The sequence below is a fragment of the Nicrophorus vespilloides genome, unplaced genomic scaffold (assembly GCF_001412225.1).
Source record: "Nicrophorus vespilloides isolate i.1.1-1 unplaced genomic scaffold, Nicve_v1.0, whole genome shotgun sequence".
Lineage (NCBI taxonomy): Eukaryota > Metazoa > Arthropoda > Insecta > Coleoptera > Silphidae > Nicrophorus > Nicrophorus vespilloides.
The window spans coordinates 27,180-51,991 of NW_017097695.1; the positions used below are offsets into that span (position 1 = coordinate 27,180).

At 28.7% G+C, this 24,812-nt stretch overlaps 2 protein-coding genes across 15 annotated transcripts in view; both read right to left on the reverse strand.

Annotated features, from left to right (window-relative positions):
- The window catches only part of LOC108560750 (voltage-gated potassium channel subunit beta-2), a 32,681-nt gene extending 18,984 nt beyond the window's left edge, over positions 1–13,697 (reverse strand). For 3 of the 12 annotated variants that reach the window (XM_017918418.1, XM_017918425.1, XM_017918423.1), the window contains exon 1: positions 12,207–12,339. In XM_017918418.1, the coding sequence (XP_017773907.1) occupies positions 12,207–12,244 (38 nt within the window). In that variant the 5' untranslated portion in view covers positions 12,245–12,339. Of the gene's footprint in view, positions 1–6,392; positions 6,417–7,906; positions 7,971–10,481; positions 10,511–10,900; positions 10,922–11,277; positions 12,185–12,206; positions 12,340–12,943; positions 13,385–13,644 lie in introns of those variants that run through there. The other 9 variants (XM_017918430.1, XM_017918427.1, XM_017918421.1 and 6 more) reach the window with 9 other exon arrangements.
- A 5,400-nt stretch (positions 13,698–19,097) lies between these two features.
- Positions 19,098–24,807, reverse strand: LOC108560752 (RNA-binding protein 45). 3 transcript variants are annotated; one of them, XM_017918431.1, is made up of 7 exons: positions 24,306–24,806; positions 21,923–22,037; positions 21,390–21,871; positions 21,037–21,336; positions 20,691–20,968; positions 20,193–20,307; positions 19,098–19,469 (listed from the first exon to the last, which is right to left on the reverse strand). In XM_017918431.1, exons 1-6 carry the CDS (start codon positions 24,499–24,501, stop codon positions 20,206–20,208), a joined length of 1,473 nt encoding a protein of 490 aa, XP_017773920.1. In that variant the 5' UTR covers positions 24,502–24,806; the 3' UTR covers positions 19,098–19,469; positions 20,193–20,205. The 3 variants fall into 3 exon arrangements, with proteins under 3 accessions (XP_017773920.1, XP_017773921.1, XP_017773922.1); XM_017918432.1 differs by having other exon boundaries at positions 20,691–20,953; positions 24,306–24,799; XM_017918433.1 differs by lacking the exon at positions 19,098–19,469 and adding an exon at positions 20,604–20,621 and having other exon boundaries at positions 20,239–20,307; positions 24,306–24,807.
- Positions 24,808–24,812: the final 5 nt, after the last annotated feature.

Here is a 24,812-nt window from a genome sequence, read left to right on the forward strand (position 1 = left end):
AAAATTGCGAAGTTTGTCAATATTGAATTTTATATAATCTTAATGTTATAATAGATTTAGTAATAGCGATATTGATAAAAATAGAAGAAATTAATCTATACAGCTTAATGATCAAAATAAATTGTAAGAAAAATGACTCGCGAAATGGAACGCCTTATCGTATTTTACATTAATTTAAATTGTTTAAATTGTTTCACTATACGAGTAAAATTCCGGAAATTTTAGAACGGATTATGCGAGCATAATCGAGATTTCACTGTATATATAATCTCATTAGTTGTGAAATTTTATTTCCTTAAACGAACGAAGTTTACACAATAATTAAGAAATAAACTTTCACTCTGATATTAGTATATCAATGTTAAAATATTATTATAATATTTAATTTTTGTACTAAAAGCATTGTAAATTGTAAATGAATAGTAATTTCGCTTTGTAAATAATTACTGTTATTTTAACTACATTTTGTCGATGTATATTAACTTAAATGTCAGTTACAAGAAACATCAGGTGAAGATCTAAAATATTAATTATGTTGATATTTTATTTGAATATTTTGTAAATACAGTGGAACCTCGCATAATGAGCAAAATAAATTGTAAGAAAAAATACTCGTTTAACAAGCGACGTTTCGCATAACGAGTGACGATAATAATATTCCAGATTGTGTATTTTTTGAAATGTTTCACTATACAAACCGGACATTTTGGAACGGATTAAACTCGTTAAGCGAGGTTCCACTATATTTATAATATAATTAAATCAATAAGTTTATACCGTCAACATATAAAATTACTTTTCATTAAACAAAACAGATTAAAACTAAGTTGAATAGTGTATGAATAATATTTCTGCAATTACTAAATTATACATTATTTCCAGCAGCGTCAGCAGGAATTGAAATTGCGGATATTAATTAAATGATAAAACATCAAAATCGAATATGCGTGTCGGCTGTTAATAACTGCCACATCGCATCTGCATAATGAATTCAACCCTGACATAATTTACTTACGAAGAATATAAGGAGAATCGAAATGTTTCATAGAATAATCGATAAGGGGACGGCAATGTTCACAATCGAAACATTCGTCCGTTCCCTTAAACCTTCTTTCTTTTTGGCTCTCTGTAATTTCGGTATGCAGAGCACTAATCAATAGTGGATTGCGTGCATAGTTCCTAAATAGAACGTGACGTAGATGTCGTGTAGCATATGGTCACAGGCCAATGTCAAATGAAAATCAATTTTAATCAATAACTAAAGTACATCAGGCTATTTAGTTTAATCGTCCAAAAATGAGAGAACCCCCTATGCTAATTAGGAAAATGTTTCAGTCTAGTTAGAATGGAGATTATTTGCTTAGAACAACCTGTTTCGCAGAATCTCTAAAGTAATTTAGTAGTCAAATTACAAAGAAGTTTTTATGACCCTGCACAATCATATATAAATAATAAAATTTGATAACAACGATTTTATTATTTAAAATATATATTCTAAAATGATAGTGAAGGGGATGTTAGAAATTAATTGATTGGAGAAAATAATTATTTTTCAGTGGAAAATTTAGAAAACCTTGTTAGCAACGAAGACAAAGAAACTATAGATGGACATATTTTGGGGGGTTGCAGAAAATGTTTTAAGTGCAATTTAGGGAAACGCTGAATTAGATTAAGTTTTTAAAATGTGATTTCACTTTGTACATATAAAGTTGATTTTTTATTTTTATAAAACTTTAGATTGTTCTAAAATAATATATTTTGGCTATAGAATTGAAAACGAAGTTTCACATAACGAATTAATTTCGTGATATATCTGTAAATACGTGAGCAAAAATGAATAATGTACAATGTTTTGATAAATTGAATAGTATACAAATAATTTATTAAAACTGAAATCTGTTGTAGTATGCTTTAGGAAAGAAATTGATTCCAATAAGTGGAAAAGAAGTAATGCCTGTGGTCAGTGTCTGTATTCTTTTAAGAAAAAAGAAAATAAATTTCCACATAAATTGTAGTTTTTTTTTTGATGTGTCACAATGTTAACCGATTAGTAATAAATTCTTCTTATAATATTAATGTAGTTACTGCAACTTCTAATAATGAGAAACTAAAAAGACATATATCCACACTCTGCTGCAGAGATCGAGCATTTGGTCTGTTGGAAACTTTAGATGTCATTCTGTTTGGCAATGTTTGCACAACGGAAGAATGATAAAATGAAACATAAACGTGGAATTGGGATTCTGTTTTCATTGGACGGAGCAGAGTTTCAGTAGAACACTACTCCGTGGGTGTATGTATATATGTGTGGATCGAGTTGAAATATGAAACACGGACAAAGACAATACATGATGCATTCACTGCGCGGAAAATTTGCGGCAATGTTTATCTTAATTTACGTTTCGCGAATGTAGTTTTGTGTATTTCACATCGATAAAAAAATGGAGATTTTTTTGTTTTAGATCAAATGGAAAATGGGTGTATCGTATTTATAGCACTCGACTTGTCATTCTATTTTGAATAATACCTGCGTATTTTCACAGTTTGAAAAAGTCATTGAGGTATTTATAGTGTTAACAGAGGGTAGCTTTCACTGTTTTAATTAGCAAGAACATGGACAATGCAGATTAGCTTGATTTACAATTACGATCGATTAAGCAGTAATTAAGCTGCGATGTTTGAAATTAACGTTTTATATTTAATTGGAAGGATAATTTTGGTGTCTAGTTTACTTTTTGTTTATTTTTTTTTTATAAATAAATCATATTTTTCAATACATTTCAAAATAATTTTAAATCCTGTCAATTTCATAAAAATAATTGATAACTATGAACTCTTATTATCTAGTTAATAATTATTATTTATGTATATGTTATTTCAACTAATATCAATTTTATTTATAAATTTGTATTGCTCTATTTTTGCCATACGGATATGGACTTAATATTTTCTGCTAAAATTATGAATATTATCATAAATTTTCAATAAAAGCAATATAATGTAGGCGTCTTTAGAACAATGTTTTATCAAATCATTTCTTCTTCATACATACAAATGTATGAGCATGATTATATTCATTATTTTATATAATCATCAATTTTCAATGCAGAAAGACTACATTCAATAACACTAGTTTTTTTTTTATAAAAATATTAGAGTTGACATACAGTATTATTTCTTATTTGATAATAATTACTAAATATATTTAATAAAATTATATAATCCTATATTGGGCAGTTCAAAAAGGTTTTTCTATTACGAAAGTTTGAATAATTTCTCAGACAGTGGACCTAGCTGTTAACTAATTAAATATAAATTAAATAAGTTACTATTACACATATAGAAAATTGAATTATCTTGCATGTAATAGAAACGTATTTGAGCATAATATTGTGAAACCTAAATAGGATTATATTATTTATCATTTATATAATTTATTTTGTTGTAAAAGTACTGCTAATCAAATTATTTTTAATTAAAAATATAATATATGTCTAAAAATATAACATACTTAATCATTGTATGATTTGTATTTTATCATCCATTATATTTTGACTTATTAGTCATAATTAGTATAAAAATCGCTTCGAAATTTTATTAAATTAACAGAATTATCAACCGTGATACAAATAATAACTTTAAAAAACATAGTTGATAATTATGCTTTATAATATTTTAGTTATGATTGTCAATAGATTCATATTTTAATTTAGATTTATTCACATAAAATACTTGTGTTGAAGACTTGTATGTTGAAAGAATAATATTGAATAATATTGAAATTGTGTAACATAAGATAACCAAATACTTGCATAATCTGTTACGCCAATATTCCCCAGGTTGTTTGAATTCAGATTAACTGAGGACTTTGAAACTGAATGTGTGTGTATTTTATTATACAAAAAAGGTTATTTATGTATAAATAAAAAAAATGTTTACTATTTTCATAGAATTTACAGACCTTTTGTAGATTCTAGCCTTCCTCGAAAACTGTTATGCGAAATGTGAAGTTACAGTTCGGAAAGTCGCGATTATGAAACGCATTGAATGTGAACATATTTCAGCTACAGAAGTTAGTCTTATATTGAACAATTTTGTCCTGCAATATAAATCACGATTTGAAAAAAAATGTATTCCTTGAAAAGTATATTTTCAAACAAAAATATTCGTTTAATTAAATAATTAAAGGGGATGTTAGCATAATTATTGTATTTTTGTTTGAATTAGTAAAATGTTTTGTCCTCCATTTCATTGTAATAAAAATTGGTCACCTTGTTAAAAGCAGACTTCAGGATGTAGTGGATTCGCTGGTTTAAAGACTAAGATCGGATTACACCAATCTACATAAATCCGATGCATAATAAAGTATCAAATTAAGCTAAGTGTTTCGTAAATAACTTACTCGTCAGGTTAATTGGGCCAATATTTTCAGTTAATTTCCACTAATATATAAATAACTATACTATATATAGATATATTTATCAAACTCGTAAATTGGAACGGTTGTATTTTAGATCTTTTTGCAAATAATATCCGTTTTCTCGTTTATTTTGGGAGCATAAAGATAAGTAAAAGTTAATCGTCAATAAAGTGCGGGTGGCCGAAGGATAATAATAAAAATAAAAGGGAGAAGATGAAAATAGGATCGCCCGTTGTATTCGGGTCGTTGGGTGTTTAATACCAAAACACACGAGAACAAAATATATAGATATATATGTGTGCGTGTGTGTGTATGGAAGGGAGGAGTAGAAAAAGGGAAGCGAAGGGAAAATCGTCAGTTACATAACTTATGGTGCGCGGATCGATGGCGGCGGCGATTGTCCGCCTCCCTCGTTCCGCACCAAAAACACTTCAGCGCGAAAAATACTTATTCGAGCGAAAATATAAATTCAATTTTACAAGTAGAGAGAACTCGTTGATCTCGATATACGTGAACGTATTTATAATGTGACAAAAACAAATTCAAAATATTGATGCTGTACTTATAAAGTTGTGCCGAACACAAATGTTTACGTAAACATATTGATAAAAATACAGTGGAACCTCGCTTAACGAGTACCACGCATAACGAGAATTTCGCTTAACGAGCAAAATACATTTCAAGAAAAATGACTCGCAAAATGGAACGCATTATCGTATAATGCATTATTTTGTCTGGGAAAATTGTTTCATTATAAGATTAAAAATCCGGAAACGGTATACTAATGAAAATTATTTTACATATGTACATTGAAATAATTACTAGTCAATTTTCGAAATTGTATATTTCAAAATATAGATTTGAATACATTTAATAAATGTTGTACGTCAACATTCTATATAGACACACAAATAAACACCTTTAGATCACATACTATTACAGATTTTTTAACTACTGGCAAAGTGCGACTGCATTCAGTATGGATGGATTCACTATGAATATAAATATAAATTCTTAATAAACATTACAGAACATTATTTATTATACATAACAGATCGTTATAATTCTATCGTTATAGCTAGCTATACAATCATTTTATGCTGTTTATTTTTATGCGGTTTTAGTCCTTGATTAGTTCGGTTTTAAACAGTGCGGGATAATTTTTTCCTTATTTTCAACATAATGTTCACGAAAATACTATTAATCGAACACAAATTAAAAATAATTATTAATTATTATTATTGAAATGTTTGACTGCATAAATAAAAAAATATAACGTATTTATATCATCATTCAGAAATTAAAAAAAATGAACTTTTATAAAAGGCTTTTATAACTTGACCAATTTATATAGGTATCCGCCGACTTACGAACTCCCGGACTTACGAACGAAATTCTAATAGCTCTATGTACTATCTGTTTTGTTGCATTTGTTTCTTTTCTTGTTTTTTTATTAAATAATTGTTATTTATTTTAATATATTTTTTCAAATGTATGAAGTCAGTAATACGGAATTCAACATATATAAAAGTAAAAACCATGATAAATATGTTTTGAAATTTTTAAAATTCCCAAATTCGACTTACGAACAACCTTTTGGAATGGAACTAGTTCGTAAGTCGTATATGAAAAGTTGTGATTTAATAATCAAATTGTTTAATGTATTATCTGATTTACATATTACGAAAAATTGTATTTTATTAAACAAAATCTCATTAAAGTATGCTAGGTTGAAGACTCATATTTGAAGTTTAAATTTTAAATTTAAGAAATATGTCTCACGAATAGTGAATGTTTAATAAAGTACTCACAACCGAAGGACTTTGCGGTGCCAATTGGCATTAAACTTAACTATTTATAGATTACTATGAAAAAAATAAATATATCGTAGATATTAGATTATTCTAAAGATTAAGTAATTAATTCAAGTACAAACATAAATGAACTGATTATTAAAAAATAGTTTACTTACGATTAATATCTGAAATAAGTTTATCAATTAATAAAATTCAATTTCCATTGACGCCAACTTTGTACGAACTAAAAATAGTGCAGAGTATTGTTGAAAATATTTGTTTAACATATTTGCAACAATATAATTATAAAAACTAAATTGAAGTAAAAACTAATCTCAAAGATTCGATATATTTCTTTCTATTTTTATATTTGAATTAACGGTATAAATTTTGGCTATGGAAGAGAACGCAGTAACTTCATATCAGCATCTACAAGAAAATATAATACCTACTCCAAAAAATATTTAAAAAAAAGTAGTGAATCAACAGTAAAGTAAACACAGTGCTGCATACATTATAATTATATTAATTATACATTTGTCTTTGATATTTAGACAGAAGATTGACAGGGTAAGCTTTATGTAAAATATATATATTTTCAGATAACTCAGGATCAAATAATAAGTAAATTTGATTATTTCTTTTAATAATTCTTTATAAAATAATGCGAAAAATAATGTTAATATAAATCACTGACCAATAATTAAAAAACAGTAGTATCTGTTTTTGTGCGGTCCATTTTTATGCGATTTTATTTTTGTGCGGTCTTCCAACCAATTCCAAAGGCGTTGCATATGTCAGTGTGTATATGTACAGCCTGCTCAAACGATTCTATTAGTCTATTTTGAACCAAGATGCGCGTTTTGGATTAACACAAGTAGCAGTGAATTATGTATGTGCATTTTGAAAATTTCTCCATATGTACAATGAGAAATGAATTGTTTTTGAAATGTGTAATTTAATTATTTATTTTGTTTGGATGCACTTTCTCATGTATTTCGTAAATCTTTGACGCATTTTCTAAGTGCGATTTTTTATGCGATCCCTATCCACCGCATAAAAAAAGTTTCTGTAATGTATAATACAAAGTTATTTGTTATATGTAAGAATTTATGAAAATTTCATATATTTTTTTATAACATTTTTTTTATACGATCCCTATCTACCGCACAAAAACAGGTCTTACTATACTACAACTTATAGTTAAAGAACACTAAATAAAGATTTCTTTAAATTTATGTATGGAAAACCATTTTATTTAGAAAATATATTTCATAATCTTGCAATATGATCATCTATATAAAATAGGTAATAACTACTATAATAAATTCAAATTAAATTTAAGCTTATTTTTCTCATGTCCAATATACATTGAGCATATTTCATGTCTAATATTTGCAACATATATTTGCATCAATATAAATTATTGAATTTAGTTTAATTCGTTATTAAGAGTGAATATTATATTAGTATTAGCTTTTGAATTGTACCAAAAGTTACACTCTTCTTTCTTTTATTGTTTTGGTATACTATTTCAAAATATTGATTCATAATAATATAAATAACAATAATAAATGTTAATAATGATGATTACAATGTTAATTCTGTATATGTACACATCTCTGATGATTTATTTTAAATTTAAACTTATTTTTGGCATAAAATGACTATTTTCCTTATGATCGCTTACCACATTCGATGCTGCTTTATATAATCGATACAAATAAAAAAGAATATTTTTTCAATTTTCAAGTTTCAATGAGCTTCATTCAATAATAAATAGTTATGACAATTGATAAATCGGCCGATTATTAAATTGATACAGCGAGTTGCTTATTGCGTTCGTGTTCGGGGAGATGCCGAAATATGGAAATTCCTTTATGAAAAGTTTAAAGGCGTTCGTTCGTTCGTCTCTGGCAGCAGCATCCTTTCTCTACTCGAGCAGCGAGCGAGGCTTAATAGAACGTTAGAAACTTTGGAAATTGCCACACAGCTCTAATCGCATTTACCTCTCAACAATGGATACTATCGCCCAGTGCGTCAGCGTCGCATCAACCTACTTCTGTTTTGGCAGGATTACATTCATTCGTATTCGAACGTGCGCAGCCTTTTTAGCAACTCAATTTCCGGTTTAATTGACGTCGCCAATTAAATTACGAATCGATGGCTATATTCAGTGAAAATTAAAAAGCACAATGTGTCAGGTCTCTCTCCATGTTAACATTATTGATTATCAGTTCGGCTTCTATTTGGAGAACCATTCTACCATGCTTTTTCTACCATAGTTTTTGTTTTGTTTAAAACCATAAATATTATCAAATATAACATGTGTATACTCGCGAACGTACAGTTTTCCGACGGACCTTGATATCAAATGTAATAATAACGCATCAGATACTCGCAAATGAAAATATCTCAGAGATTTCAACAAAGTGAAAATTGATTATTTTTATGCCAAATATGCAAGATTGGACTAACTAAATAGCAAATTTGCTATCAAGAATGAATAATATATCGCTTAACGAACACCTCGCATAACAAGCATTTCGCTTAATGGAACGCATTATCGTATATTACATTAGTTTATATGGAGGAAAATTTTCACTATACGGAAATTTTGGAACGGATTATGCTCGTTAAGCGAAGTTCCACTGTATATAATATAATTTTGAGTATTCAAATTCAAGTGTATTTCTACGAAAAATAAACATTTGCAACAAAAGATTTCAATTTATTTTCAATTTTTTATTTAAAGTTTAAAGAAATATATATTTTGGTAGACAAGAACAATAATATATAAAAATGAGTAAATACTTAATTAAAAAGACTAATTTTATTTTAATACTTTTATTTACAAAACTTAATTTTGTAAAACTATTTAATTCTTAACAAATGTTTCAGATTTTAATTAAATTAGTACAATCTGTAAATGCTGTCTGTTTAGTGGTTATTTTGCAACGCATGATTTAATTTTGTACACGTAGTTATCTCTTTACAAATTATATACCCCAATAACTTACATTTCTTTGCGCATCCGTTTATTTTGTCTAAAGACATTGGTTTTATGGAAAATTTATGATTTTCCATTATACAAATGGAATCAATCAATTTAAAAAAAGTATGAAATCGATTGGTAAATAGATAATTCTAAGTATATCATATTTATAAAATATATATATATATATTTCATATGTAACTTTAAATAATTACCATTATATACAACAAATTCTATGATATGATAATAATAGTAACATTATCTTTTATATATTTGATTTATTATATTTAATATTTATCAATTCTGAAAAATAACGTCTGAATATAATAAAAATGTTGATAATAGAAACTTAGATAAAAATATGTCTAATGTTGATCAGCAGAATTAATTTATTGATAAAAAAAATAATAAAAATGAAACTGCAAGGACTGAATGCAAAAAAGTTTTACTCCAAACGAGCATTTAACACAAAGTTCAACTAATTATTTTTTATTGATTAATTTAAAAAGTATTGCTTTGGATCAGTGTTACACAATTTGTGATAGTTGTACCCCACTGATATTTTCTTTGTTATATATAAATGTGTGCACCAATATAAGAAAATAGATTAAGATTAAAAGTCTGAAAAGTTTTTCTTAAACTTAAACTAACGTATGACAAGAAACTGTTACTTTGATACCATTGCTTTTGTTGGGTACTGATAATTTATTTGATTTAATTTGGAAGTTAGAAGTATACTCTTCAAATAGTAAAGAAATAGTGCAATTTGGGAATTGTGAAGTTTCAAAAAACTTGTCGCAAAAACGAGATCAATAATCTTAAAAATATTATTATTTTATAAAATTTATATCTGATGTAGATATTTCTATATATAAATGAAATTAATAAGAAAAATTATAACAACTTGATGAAGCTATTCCCAAAGTAATTTATATATCAAGTTAGAATGTATATAAAATAATTGTATTTGGTAATTACAAACAAACTCAGCTATCATTTAAAAAAGTCAATAATCTTTATCAATTATGCAGTTATAATGCAGACATCTGACGTTAAGTTGACGCAACTATTGTAGTTTTCTTAATCAATAGAAATTATTGACATATTACATATACAATAATTCGATTTTTTATGAATAATGTGAAATTTATACACTAAATTTAGCAATAAATAGTATTAATTAAAACCGTTTTGTGCAATCGCAAAGCTAAATCGAATGCAGGTATCAGAATTTATTGCAGCGTGTTATTTATTAATCTATTAGACTTACCTACAAAGTAGCATTTACTCTGAATATGTTATTATTTATTTCCCCGAAGATATTCATCATCCTTTTATTATTAATAAGAAAGTTGTTAGTCATAGAATAAGGTGAATAATCGCGAATATTCTGATACATATGAATTTTCAATTATCACATATCACAGGTATCTTGGTTGGTCATATATATAAATAATAGTGTTAGATAGCATTTTCATTATAGCAACACAACGGACAATGAAATTAAAAGAATGGAATGGCATTGTTTTATCTACTGGAATCGACAATAAAAAAAGTGAAAGATAATAAAATTACAAAGCGACAGTTTTTCGATACTGTATTCTATATACAAAGTGTTATATTATGTAGAAATCAATAGGGGATGGTTTGCTTGTTTTATTCCCAAAAGTGCAGGTTATGTAACCTTACATAGTAAATGCAATGTCCCTGTGGTTGGACTGGCGGTGAGTGTTGTGTAGACAAAAGAAAACAAAATAAAATATAATATAAAATTGGAATTTAAACAAAAAAAATATATATAATTTAATTTCAGATTGTAAAAATGGAATCAGAGATTAAAAAAATTAAAAAGGAATGTAGACAAAATATATGTATATAAGTTGCCTGGACATCATATACACCGGAGTATCTGATTTTTTGTTGTATATATGCCAAGTTGATGTGTATAACATGCAATGATAACAAGTGATCAAAATTTCCTTAAGTGTAATTACAATAAAAGTGAGGTAATATCAAATAAATAATATAATATATATTAAAGAAAGTGAAAGTAATTCAATAATTACCGATAAATGGTGAGTGGCGTTGTCGAATCTTCACTAAGATTATCATTGCTGTTGTTGTTATTATCATTATTCGAATTACAGAGTACCAATTGTGACATTTTTAACAAAAAATTTAATTTGTTCCTTTTATTTAGATTAAAAAATTCGGTGTGTTTAAATCGAAACAATAAATAAATGCAAGTCGATACAAGAGAAGTGAAATGAGATTCGGACTAATTGACTAGATTGTTACACAACGAATTGGCATTAAGTTGTTTATTGCTGGACACACTCATAACAGTATATTCATCTAAATTATTACTTTTAATTATAATTATTACTTTCGCAGGCACTCCGTGTCAAGTACGGTGAACAAGGCTTTTGTATAATGAATTCCTGTCCACTCTTCTACTGTTATTTTATTCGTTACTTCTTTTTTGTTCTTCTAATGTCGGCCGAGTGAAGTGAAAACCCTATTTTTGGTTCGTTCCCGAATCGATAGGACGTGTGTAATGTAACCTTGCAAAATACAACAGAACCTGGTGTCGTTTTCTCGCCACCATCAAACAAATGATAAACAATTGCTATGGAGACACTCCTTACGATATATACCTATGTATGCGCGCGTGTGCGTGTATATATATATATATATATTAATGTAGTATATGTATAAATGTATATTATATTATATATCACACTATTCTTATTGGTTGTTTTAATTGAGGAAGATCTAAGTTGAATGCATTATTATTTGATTCAGATCACGATGAGAGTAATCAAAATCACCACTAAACGATATATGTTTCTTATCTAACAAATCCAGCTTCCCTTTCCTAACTTATCTTCGTTATTTGTTATTAGTATGCTGCGACAAAGGCAAGGATAACTAATATTTTGTTGTTAGTATTATATTTATATATATTATTACAAATGGAGTAACTATTTAAAACCTGATATTTTGTTCGACGTCGACGTCGAGTTTTTGCATTGCACACACAAACGTCCAAAATTCAACAACATATTTACATTAAAAGTTTATTGTTTGCTGATTCCTTTCTCTCTCTCTTTCTTTCTCTTCCAATCTTCCTCCCTTTTTTTCTCTCTCTCTGCTCGGTGTTTAATTATTTTAAGGTTTAGTTTATTTTTGATCGTCGCCGTTCGTTTCCTCCTCTTTTGTTAATTCTTACTGTTTGTTATTAATTGTTTTGTTTATTACACAACCGAGATTCGCGTATGATTTAGATATACTTCCGTTTAAACTTTTACAGTTGATTTATTAATTAAACATGGTTTAGAACTTAAAATGGACTTGCTTCGTTCCAGTAAATCTTAAACTATATAGGTAAATGAAACGTAGGTCACAACATTTTAACAATAAAAGAAGAACCCGCAGGGAGGTCGTCGCGATGCTAACGTCGTTGCGTCACTGCAGTGAACGATCAGTTGCGAATTGCGGCGATGTTTGACGAACAAACATTTCCTGATTTTTAAATAAATAAGTTAAGGGCTCTGCGCGAGGGGGCGGCGCGTCTGTGGGGGCGTCGGCGGCTCCGATACCGCCACCACCTCTGGTTTTACTGCATTAAAGGTCACATATACACTCACACATCGATGAATACGTATACGTATACATCCGCATTTGCACACACATACGCACGCACGCGATACCATATTAATTAATACGTACTTGTATTTTGAACCACATTTCACTTTTTATCCGATTTTAATTAAGCCAGATGCAATTGTGAGAGAACACCGCGCCACCCTTGTGGCAGGAACACGTCAATCGATCCGCACGAGGACCGCACGAAGACCAACAGAGTGTACAAGTATCCTAAATATTAATTGCTTCCAATCCGATTGTTTTCCTTTAGAATTAATGCATCATTCGTGCTCTTTGAACCTCTCTGCGTGTGTGTACGTGTGAGTGTGGCTTTGCTACGCGGGGTTGGGGTGCGGCAGTTATATAATCCTGCGAAAAAGGGGTTAAGGAGAGGGCGTGGTTTCTTGGCAACAAGAAAGGTGTTACAAGATCGCTTTATATTCAATGCAGCTGTTTTTCTTGAATTTAGATTAATGGAACATATTCAGCATCTGAAACCTCGGCGCGTCCTTACTTCTCATCGACCACCACCACCTTCATATAACTTTTATTTTCTCTTTTTTTAAATTATTGTACCGCAATGCCATACGAGCTCATACGGCAATGCAGAATACTCATTTAAAATATATAATAAATTTATGCAGATATCCAAAGTGATTTATTTTTTTCGTAAAAATATATTATTACAAAATATATTACACTGTACAAAATATCTGTGACAAAAATCTAAAATGCTAAAATAAACTAACTCCACACAGACAATATTATATAATGTAGATACTTACAATATTAATATTTCAAAATTTCTATCAACATAATCTCGCCATTTGTATATTGATATGATTTCATCAATTGCTGCTGATATGTCAGCATATACAACTTTACTGGCACCAAACATACGATATCGTGCAGAATCAAGATTTTCTTGTAACAAACATACTTCAATGTTATAATTTGTTTGATACATTGTTATGATTAAGAATTTAATTACATTAATAATACCTATATTTAACAATAGAATAAAAAAGTCTAAAATAACGTATTTCGGATATTTTAATTTAAATTATAGATCGGCAAAAATAATTATGTACTTGATATAAATATATCCACCTTTTGTTGTTTTATCATTATATCCACTTCATGCTTTTTTGTTTCGTAGACTGTGGATATTCAGTAGCACAACCGTTATTGACTTGTTGTTTGTTCCGCTATCACTCTTGTTGGTTTTTTGCTATGCATTTATTTTTACATTGGACCTTTTATAAACATAAAACGTAATAAGGAGAAAATTGCAAATAACTAAAATAAAATATAAAAAAATCAAAAATTTCAAAGAAATTAAAGTTTACTCGTGGACCACCGGTTGACGGCCGCTGCTCTAGTAGTACTACTCCTTTGCATTATTTTGTTACTTCTAATAGTAGTAATGAAATAATTGGAAAATAGTCAAAGAAGAAATTGTACAGAGAACAGTTGATCACCTGAAACCACATATTATAAAAGTCAGTGGCGAAACTTCAAATCTTTGTCCCCCTGCGTTATTCGGGAACTCTAAATCGCTCAATTTTTTTTATGTAGCGACGTGTTACTTCATGAGGCTTAAGCGTATTTGAAGTACTTAGACCGCGGCCCAATTGATGTTTTCAACTTTCTATATTTTGAATTTTGGTATTAAAAAACAAGTGCCACATTAACTATAATAAAATATTTTGAATAAGTTCTTCGTTTTATTTTTTTATATGCGCTTAGCTCAGTAATATTTTTTTGGTCCACCAAACGATTTGGGTTGGGCATCCCTGACTTAGACAAAGTTGATAAAACAAATTGATTTGAAATATAAAAAAAATATAGAACCCTAAACAACAATCAAAAATTACTGACTGTAACATAACATCGACTTCTTATATTCAAGTTTTGTCATTTGTTTAGTATATTTTTACTATTTTCTTTCCCAATTTTCTGTTTTGCCACATATACAAACACACTTGCAATATCTTATGGACTCGCGGTATAGGCAACTATATTACCACCTAACTATATTACAACAACTCTCATGATACAAATATACATGTAGTCGCCTGTATCATGACGATACGAAAAAGTTGATTCGAACCTCAAAAACAACAAAAAATTGTAGGGGCCGAAAAGGGGTAGAAAAAGGGGCAGATTTATATCAATAATAATTGATATCTCTTTAAAAATAATATATATATATATATATCATAATAAACAACATGCGAAAATAAAACGTCTGTCTGTTCGGTGTACCTTATATATTTGTATAATGACAACTCTCAGTAAAATTCGAATTTAGTTTCAAGATGAAATATATATATATATAAAGCGGACAAATCACATAATTGTTAGCCCTTGACCCAATAAACTAATCTTGAGGTTAAATAAATAAAGTATTGAAAATAGATACTTCACATTGATTATAGCTAAATAGTTTATTAAACAATATCATTCATAATATTAGATTTTGAATTCTTGCGAAACATGACGAAATTTCATCGGCTGTTTGTTTTACCTTATATATTTGCTATAAGATGATTAATATAAATAATCATATCGCAAGCCCGACAACCGAAAGACCGTCTATTGAAATCCCGAAGTTCGAAATCCCGAGTGTATCGAAATCCCGACAATCAAAATCCCGACGTATCGATATCGGGATTTCGGTTGTCGGCCTTGCGATTGCCACCGATAAATAATATTTTGTAATATTTGCATTTTCAATGATCCAATTTATATTTAAATAATGTTGATTCCATTATTATCGCCTCCTGTCGTTTGATTGTTACAATAATATTAACATAATAATAATATTAAAGAATATATTTTTAGTTTAATTAATAAAGGGACATTGGTTGACAATTCGATTGATTGGTAGCACTAAACCAAAAGTTCCTAAACATCAGCAACGTCGAGCTTTTTTTTCCCTTTCAGTACGATGCGTTTAGGATGGGTGATGATGACATCATCATCTTCTTCCATCCTCCTTTTCGCTTCGTTCCGAAAGAGCAAAAACAGCTCATCGTCTTTGAAGTAACGGTACTTTCGGTTAAGAGGAACCTCTCATCCGTATCGTAAACCAATATCCCGAATATAATTTGTATGAAATTTTCTCGCCAATATAAACTCGCCAAAGTAAAACATTCGCTCATATAAGTACACTGTGTACCATCTATCGGTACTCGTTGCACAACAACGCACTAATAAACAAAATACATTTTGCATATCTAACAAAACAATCACATTATATAATGTTACCATTAAATTAACATTAAATATAATCATTGTTTATATCTTTAATGACATATGATTTTTGGCGGAAAGTCTATGGTCAATAGCCCTTTATATGTAAGTAGAAGCATGTCTACAGTAAATTACGATTATTTTTTGTTATAAATTATTTTCATTCTGCTAATAAATTGTCTTCATCTTTCTTGTCATATTTCTCATTGCACCAGATGAATGGACGACTTGCGATAAAAAAAAAATAAAGAATTGCTACGCTTAATTTAAGCGAACAATATTTTACTGTTATAGTCAACAATTAATTCAAAGAGCCTCTAATGTTTCTCCAATTTTTACTTTTCATTTGTAATTGATAAATATTAACACAGGTAGGGTAAATAAATGATTACATTTTTAGAAAATTAAAGCTCCGAATTTCTATTTGTTATGATATGAAGCAAAATATATCTTCTGTGTATAGTGCATTTAAACAGAAATATATTTTGAGAAACCTAGTTAACTTCTAGAATCTAGATCGCAGCTCGGCAATTTATAATTATAATGTTATAATTGCAATAAACTCATTAATAAAACAATATTTTAGATAATAACCAGTGAACTGTCAATTGTGTATATTATGATGTATCTATGGTATTTCTCTGAAAATAAATATAATACTGGAATATAAGTTTTGAATTAATATTTGAATATATGTTACAACAAAATAAGTTCATTCAGTACCTAAACTGATCTAAAAGCGAAAAAAGTTAATTATCTTGTAAGTAGATAATGTTGGATTGATAATCTTAATTTTGTACATGTTATCCAATGTAAACTTAAAGTTATAGGATATTTGATTAAGCGTTTAGTAAATTAATATTAAATGCAATGTAGAGATTTGCTTGAAAAGTAAATAGTGAAATTTGAATCTATAGAATAACCATATATAGTTATAACGATAACATTTATTGCAAAAAATTACATAATAACATATAAGAAAATTAAAACCAAATGCCCTTTTGTCCTGTATAGTTATATATACTAAAAACATAATTTTAATTCATTTGTTATTATATATATACAATTTATATAATACAACTAAGTTAATTAAATTGTAAGAATATAGGCGTTCTTAAAAAATCCTTCTATACATAAATTTGTTTATTAATGTGATGAAAATCACATCGTTTATTTTTACATAAATAAAATATAAAAAATATGTTACATAATTGTGTAGAGATATGAAACTTTATGCTGCTCATCAATGCCATAAAATGTTCAAATGGTATATTGCATGATATTTCAATTATAATTATAAACTATTGTTCGGTTTATTTCAATATTCTGATTACTAATTGCTGGACTAGAGAAAATGATTTATTAGTTTTAAATAAGGATAAACTTGATATTCCACAACTCAAATAATTTACTGAAGCAATAATAGATGAGTTTAGTTTTAATCAGGGTTGTCTTATTAGATAATGGTTGATTAGGATAAAAAAGTTTAAAAAAAGAGGAAAAAATAAAAATTCAAAATAAATATGTATTATGCAAAAAACAACACAATTCTATATAAATAAATAAATAAATAAATAAATAAATAAGTATACCCTTTGTGTACAATAAAAAATGTTGATTAAATAAGAATGAATTACAAAATACGTTTTTCACACACAGACAACTTTAAAAAATCCCGGACAAAACAGATGTCCGAGAAAACCCTTTGTTTGATAGGATTTCCAACAATACGAAACAAACCGAAGTGTGTGTGAAAGTTAAAGACTAATTTATTTACCTAAATATTACGAGAATTAACATTAATTATAAAATTATATAGAAAAACATAATAATAGAACATAGAATTTATAAAAAAGATTGCATTACAATGAGTAAATGTATAGAAGAATTTTATCTATTTTGCAATAATTCTCAAATTAAAATTTCCTCCCCTTTATGTATTTTTAGTGAATTGTAATGCGATTCGAATGTATAAAACAGAAAGTATTTAGGACTGGTATAGAATGCTAGATTTCCTAAGATTGTATTTTCTGTATCGGTGTGTTACTTCAAATGAAATGCTATTTATTTCAAATAACTTTCACGCGCGTATGCCATTTTTTATTGCGCGTAAAAAAATGCAATTGGATCACATTCACTTCACCCGAGCACATTCTTCGTTTTGAATACAAAATTACTTACAAAACAAGTTTAGCGTGGCCATCGCTCCTGCTGCTGACAAGGTAAGAGAACATCACAATTCCATTTTTAACTTGGATTCGAGCAGTTTATCTCCTCTAACGATTCTCGATATCCACAAAAATATTTACTGTTACTGTAACGTCCATTTAAATAACGTAATTAAAATTCATTGGTCACGGGATTTACGAGTCCAAAAGATAATTATGAAACCGGATTTCAGTGAAAATTTCTGGTGTTAATTGTTCCCGGTCATCTTTTTATTTATTTTTTATATTTTGAAAACAATTTTATCTATAAATAAACAATTGTTACAAGGCTACAACAAACATTGATCACAAAATACGCTGCAGTAACTGTAACACTTCTCATTTGCTCATAGGAAAGGCTGAAGGTATGGACGTGACGCTGGGTTACCTCCTGTTGATTTTAAATGGTCTTGTTCTCGCAACTCCATATGCAGAAACAATCCGTAAGTCCTTATAGATTTATATAATAAATAATATTTAATCATATTTCAGCCTCGCTTTCCTATTACAAACAAGAGATCGACCCATATATAGAATATAAATACATAACATACACAATTTCTCCATTCGAAAAAACTTGGTGGAAGAGAGGAACGCACAGGAATCGAAAACCGGAACAGTTAACAGTTATAAAACCATGACGGAAGTAGCAAATCTCATAATTTATTTGAAAATAGTTTAACGATTTTTTTTAACATACAATCTTTACAATAATAAAATATATTTATTAAATTAATTATAGAACATAATAAAAACAATTTTAAAACACAACATTCAACATTAAAATAAATAATTTATTTGTCCTAACTTCGTCTGCTTGAATTATGCAAATATATTCTTGCTACAAGTAATATAGTGTGCGTGTATGTGGCCAGCCAGAAAGCAGAACAAAACAAAAAATAAACAGAACACATTGCAACATAAAACTCGTACAAAAGAAAATCGTGATTAGTGATTATAAATATGTATATATGTGTATGTGTGAGTGAGTGATTGATTGAATATTTTGTTTGGTTTGTTTGTTGTTTTGTTTGGAATCATCATAAAACATGAAGCACATCCATTGCATATACATATAACTAACAGTCCAAACTCTGTCCATCGTACAAATCCGTCCATCATATTATGTCGTGATGTCAGTTATTCTACGGCAAAAAAAATATTTAAACGTCTAATGTAACTCGTAGTTAGTCTAAGTCAGCCACAAATAAAATATAATCAAATAAAACGGTGAAGCAAAAATAAATAAATAAATAAATACTAAAATGTAAATACTGGTAATCAAATAAATTCAATTAGAAATCTGTAACACGTTGCGATTTTCATTGACATGAGATCAGGTTTTCAAAAATGAAAACAACAAGCGACGAGAAACGAGAAACGGAAACTTGGAATGCAATTGTATCGTGCATTACGAAATAAGTTATTGAAAAATAAGAAAACAAACGTGTAACGCAATCCAATGAATTCTTAGCAAAGCTTTAATAAAATAAACTCTAATCTCATATACATGAAAACTTTCATTTGAAACAGCAAGCTAATGTGTAAGAGATTCAATTTTTGAATTCACTGTAAAGTCAGTTTGTTAATACCTTGACAATAAATGTCTGATTATTACACCATTCATAGTCAACATGTTAACAAATAACAATGTAAATATAACAACTTTAAGTTTCTATAATAATGTGTGTATATATATAATAGGGTTCCTTGCAAAAAGCATGATAATGTCAGTTCTCATATTGCAAGGAACGAATATCTATATATTTTATCACAGATAGTAGGAAACCCAAATTTCAGTCAATAGTTTTGCGATTGTCTTTTAAAAAGTACGTCTCCTGAAATAGGAACATTCAAAATGAACTTACTATGAGTATTAATTTATTGGTCATCTAATCGAAGCCTTTTTCGCGAATTGTTCCCTCTTTCGTCCGCCTCGATTACCTTTATTCTTCCACCAGAAACTTCAGCTCCGTGCAATACCTATAAAAACAACAATCTATTGAATTTTGTATTTGCATAGTACACATAAAGCAAACAATGGAAATATGCCCTAATTAAATAATACATAACTAGCATTCACAATCATGCACGGTACCTTTTAAAAATATATAACCTAACATTTTTTAATTAAATAATAAATAGTAAATGCATTGTCAATGTATATCTTTTTTATGTTAATATTAATAATATATATATTTTTTAAATAAAACACGCTTATTAAAAAAGCATACGCGATGCATTAAATGTTCCAAATATTAATGATAAAATAATGTCACCTAATATAGCTTGAACTTCTGTAGTAGCATAAAGAGAAATTGTATCAAAAATAAAAACTATAATCAAGCACGTTATAACAGTATTACCGTAATCGCTTCCATTGCAGACTCCTTTGTAGCATATTTAGCGTATCCACAATTCTTATGTGATAACAAATAAACTTCGATTAAATTTCCGAATCGACAAAAGAGATCCTTGAGTATAGCTTGTGAAGGCGGTGGCGGGGTGCAAACAATGAAACACCGAGCGGCGGTATCCGCGTCGATGCTTGCTAAAGCTTGAGGCTCCGGCAATTGAACACTGCAAATCTCTGAAATGTCACTGTGCGGGCTCAAAGCGATCCGAGTACCTGTACGAAATTTGTCTTAAATTAATGAAAATATATACCATACTTATTTATATAAATAAATGTCTTAGTGTATTTATGGTTACCTGGTGTTAGAACAACATTCTGTATCACTGCAGTGGCGTGATTCAATGTCTCATAAAGTTCTATTATGTTCGAACTAGGAATTATATTGCTTTTAGATGGTATTGATATTTGCGACGTTCTATTAGTGTCTTGTCTAGGCACGGTCCCATCAGGTTTCACTAGTAGTCTTGATCCTATGGGATATTCAAACCCATTTAATTTGTCTATTGCATGGGTAGCCCATTGGAACGACGAATATACGACCGTACCAACATGACGTCGTTTAATGGTGTCATACCTCCACTGACAATATTCCATTCCTAAAACCATCAATGTTAACCTTATTTATTGACATTATATTATTAGATATTACCAGGGATAATATTAAATAATCTCCACACTTGTTCTTCAGTTAATTGTGGACTACCTAATACCATAATTTTGAACTTATCTCCATTACCAATAGAACTTTCTTGAAAAGGCTTTGTCGTAATTGTACTCAAAGTTTGTTGGTAATCATTGCTTGCATTATTACTATTGTTGTTGTTCGTAGTGGTGGTGTTATTGTTATTTCTATTTGAATTATTCTTTCTAGGTTCGGAGAATACAGCTCTATACTTCCTATCACATTCCTCAAACGCCTTGGCCGCATGAGAAAACTTGTAATATTTAATGTACCCTAGTCCTTTGCTTTCACGCGTTTCCTTATCACGAACTATATTCACATAATCAATATCACCGAACTGACCAAAGTAACTTTCCAGTTCTGCTTCTGTCATCGTTTTGGGTACTAGAACAAACAGTCGCTGAATCTTTTCATCCTCGTTTTCCTCACGTTGCGAACCTTTATTTCGGCTGAAATAATAATTCAATAACATACAATCATAAATCACTTGATAAACTCACTTGCTAGCGATCATTACTTTGATGTGCCTATCCGAACCCACTATTATTTTACCATTCATTGCTTCCATAGCTAGAGCTGCTTCTGATGTTTTTGCATATTTTATATAGGTAACACCTGTAAATAAAAGGTAAATATTTAATAAATTAAAAGAACAATTATAAACAAAATGTCGAATTCATTCAATTTAGCATTTTTTTAAAGTTATTCATATGCGTTCATTAATTATTTTATATTGCAATAGCATGAGAAAACCTTATAAATATCATTGCGAGAATTGAATCATTCCATATAAATAGCACATTCCGCAAAAAAGAAAGTACGTTTAATGGTACATTAATTGCCTGCAGTAATTATTTGAAGCGTGGCTTATGTAAGGGATTTAAATAAGTAATGTTCAGCTTGCTTAAATCTGTTTAACAGTTATAAATATTATTTTATGCATGATGCTGGTAATTATAACTTTCTAATGAGGAATATTTACGTTGAACTGTAATAATAAAGAATATTTCATGCTCGTGTTCAAGTTAAAAACTAATTTTGAAACCATCTATTTTTTATCCTTTGATTATTTAGCTGCCATAAGAACAGAAAATCTATACATGCAACTTGTTGTTAGTTTTTCAAGCTTATCATTAGAAATATAATTATAGTTCTCGAGCTGAACAAAGATATAAACAAATGACGGCGATGTTTAAGAATAGAAACTTCCTAAAAAAGCTATATTATTAATTTCAATGTGTTTAGATTTTAAATTGTAACTAAATATTGCTAAAATTAGAAAAATCATACATATTGATAAACAAATTGACATAAGCTAGGAAGGTACAGGAAAGAAACAAATTTAAGGGAAATAATGATTATAAATGTTCATTTATACATAACAGAAATATATGAATCCTAAAATGGTCACGTAGTATCGAAAAAAATATTTATAGACCAGTCTTTTCGGGATTCAGATATTTTGAAACAAGCGATGACGTAAGATGATATAAGAAATACCGTTAAAATAGATTTGATGAAACTACAGACAATAGAATATGCCGAAGAAATTATTATTCAGTGAACTGGGAAATGTTCCTTAAAAATGGCAGGCGGAAAATGTGTATTACGGGACAACTCATATTGATGAAAATATTTGTGTTGGAACATTAATAATTACAAATTATATTTTTAAACTACTTTAAAAATTAAAAACATTAAAATATCTATAAAAATAAATACAACTTTATGTAAGCAAATGAATTGTAAATATTATTTTAAATAAGAAATATATACATTTGTTTTTCTTTGCAAAGAAAAAACCTATTGGCAAAGAGAAATTGACGTTTTCATTAGCAACAGAAAAGTAAAAGTTTTATTTGTATATTTTCTCACTACAAAATATTCTAATTGTAATGAGACTGCATTGTTTAACTTAAATTAAATATAATAGATTCAATTTGTGTTCAGACAACTACCACATAACGTTGTACTATTGAACACGGTCACTTTCTCACTAGTATTATCGAATCACAATGTTTCTACAATAACTAGAAATTAAAATCCTATATGAAACAGTACATATATGTAAATATTTGCATGTATAAGCTCTAACCGGTATGATTCTTTATTAATATATAGATATAATTAATAATTTTTCAATAAATATATTTACTCTGTTGCAAATTATTATATAAAATCATAGTTTTTATAGGTGCACATATTTCAAACAATAGTCAACTTTTACTATATTTTTTCACAAAGATAACGCCAAACCAATTTTATTATGAATTAATTCAACTAGTTAAACAATAATTAACGACATGAAGAACAAAACAATTTAATTATTGAATAACATAACAACTTTAGAGCAGATATACCTATGGTCAGGGTATAAAGACTGATGGTGAATAGGCCATTGCATCACCTTTTATTATTATTTATCAATTTCATTTTTTCAACTAATCCAAAATTCTGCGCAAGTCTTTTCGTCCAATAATGTTTTATATAAAATATTAATAGAATATAATTTGTATTTAGTACATTCAATTTAATTATATTATTGAACTGTATTACAATTTTTGCAGAAGTAAATTTTCCCTCCTAATTCGTGTTCTTCATACGTGTGTGCAAATATCTATTTACATTAATTTCTGTACCAAGAGAAAAATCTTCGTAAATTTTAACGTAGACGATTGACATTTAAAGTAATTTCAAGGTAAAGGAAATAAGAAGGCAATGTATGTGATTAAAGAAACAGTTGCAAATCCACGAAAAAATAAAAATATAAAAACAAAGGAAAAGTAACGGTTTAGACAATGCTAAGAGTTAACGCCATTATGCAAAAAAATGTAAATAAACATTAAGAGATTATCCAAACATAGTACAAAGAAAATAATGTACCTTTATTTTCACCAGATCTACGATCTTTGACTACCCATATGTCTTCGATCTCGCCGAACTTAGCAAAGGCATCCCGAAAATCAGATTCGTTTAACCTCTTATTGGCGATGATAAACAAACGTGAATTCGGGGGCTCATCCGAACTGGATGTCCTGATCTCGTAATTGTTGCTAGTCCTGGAATCGTACCGGTCCATACTCTTCTTACAAAATCACTTCACTCGTCCGCACTGTTGTGTTTGTAATATGCGGTCAACACACGAAATAGGAATTCCAATGAGAACAGCACAAAAACACTCTCGTGGGGGAGTAATCAGCACCTCTGAATAGAAGAACACTTATCTATGGCAACAACGCGCAAAGTTACCTGCCGTTCGTATGGAACTCGCTTTCCCACTTGTTCCCACTTTGCAAGAAAAGATTAGAAAAAAAAACTTGTTACGTTGCGTAGTTACCAATGCCTTGAAGTTAGCTCAAAAACACGAAAGAAATGAGAAACTTCACGCGA

What these genes read in the sequence shown, in the direction of transcription:
- LOC108560752 (XM_017918431.1), bottom strand. Translation starts at nt 24,501, where the DNA reads ATGGACCGGTACGATTCCAGGACTAGCAACAATTACGAGATCAGGACA. An exon ending in ATTATTTAATATTATCCCTG is followed by an intron (nt 21,337 to 21,389) that starts GTAATATCTAAT and finishes TGATGGTTTTAG; the next exon opens with GAATGGAATATTGTCAGTGG. An exon ending in GAATGTTGTTCTAACACCAG is followed by an intron (nt 20,969 to 21,036) that starts GTAACCATAAAT and finishes CATTAATTTAAG; the next exon opens with ACAAATTTCGTACAGGTACT.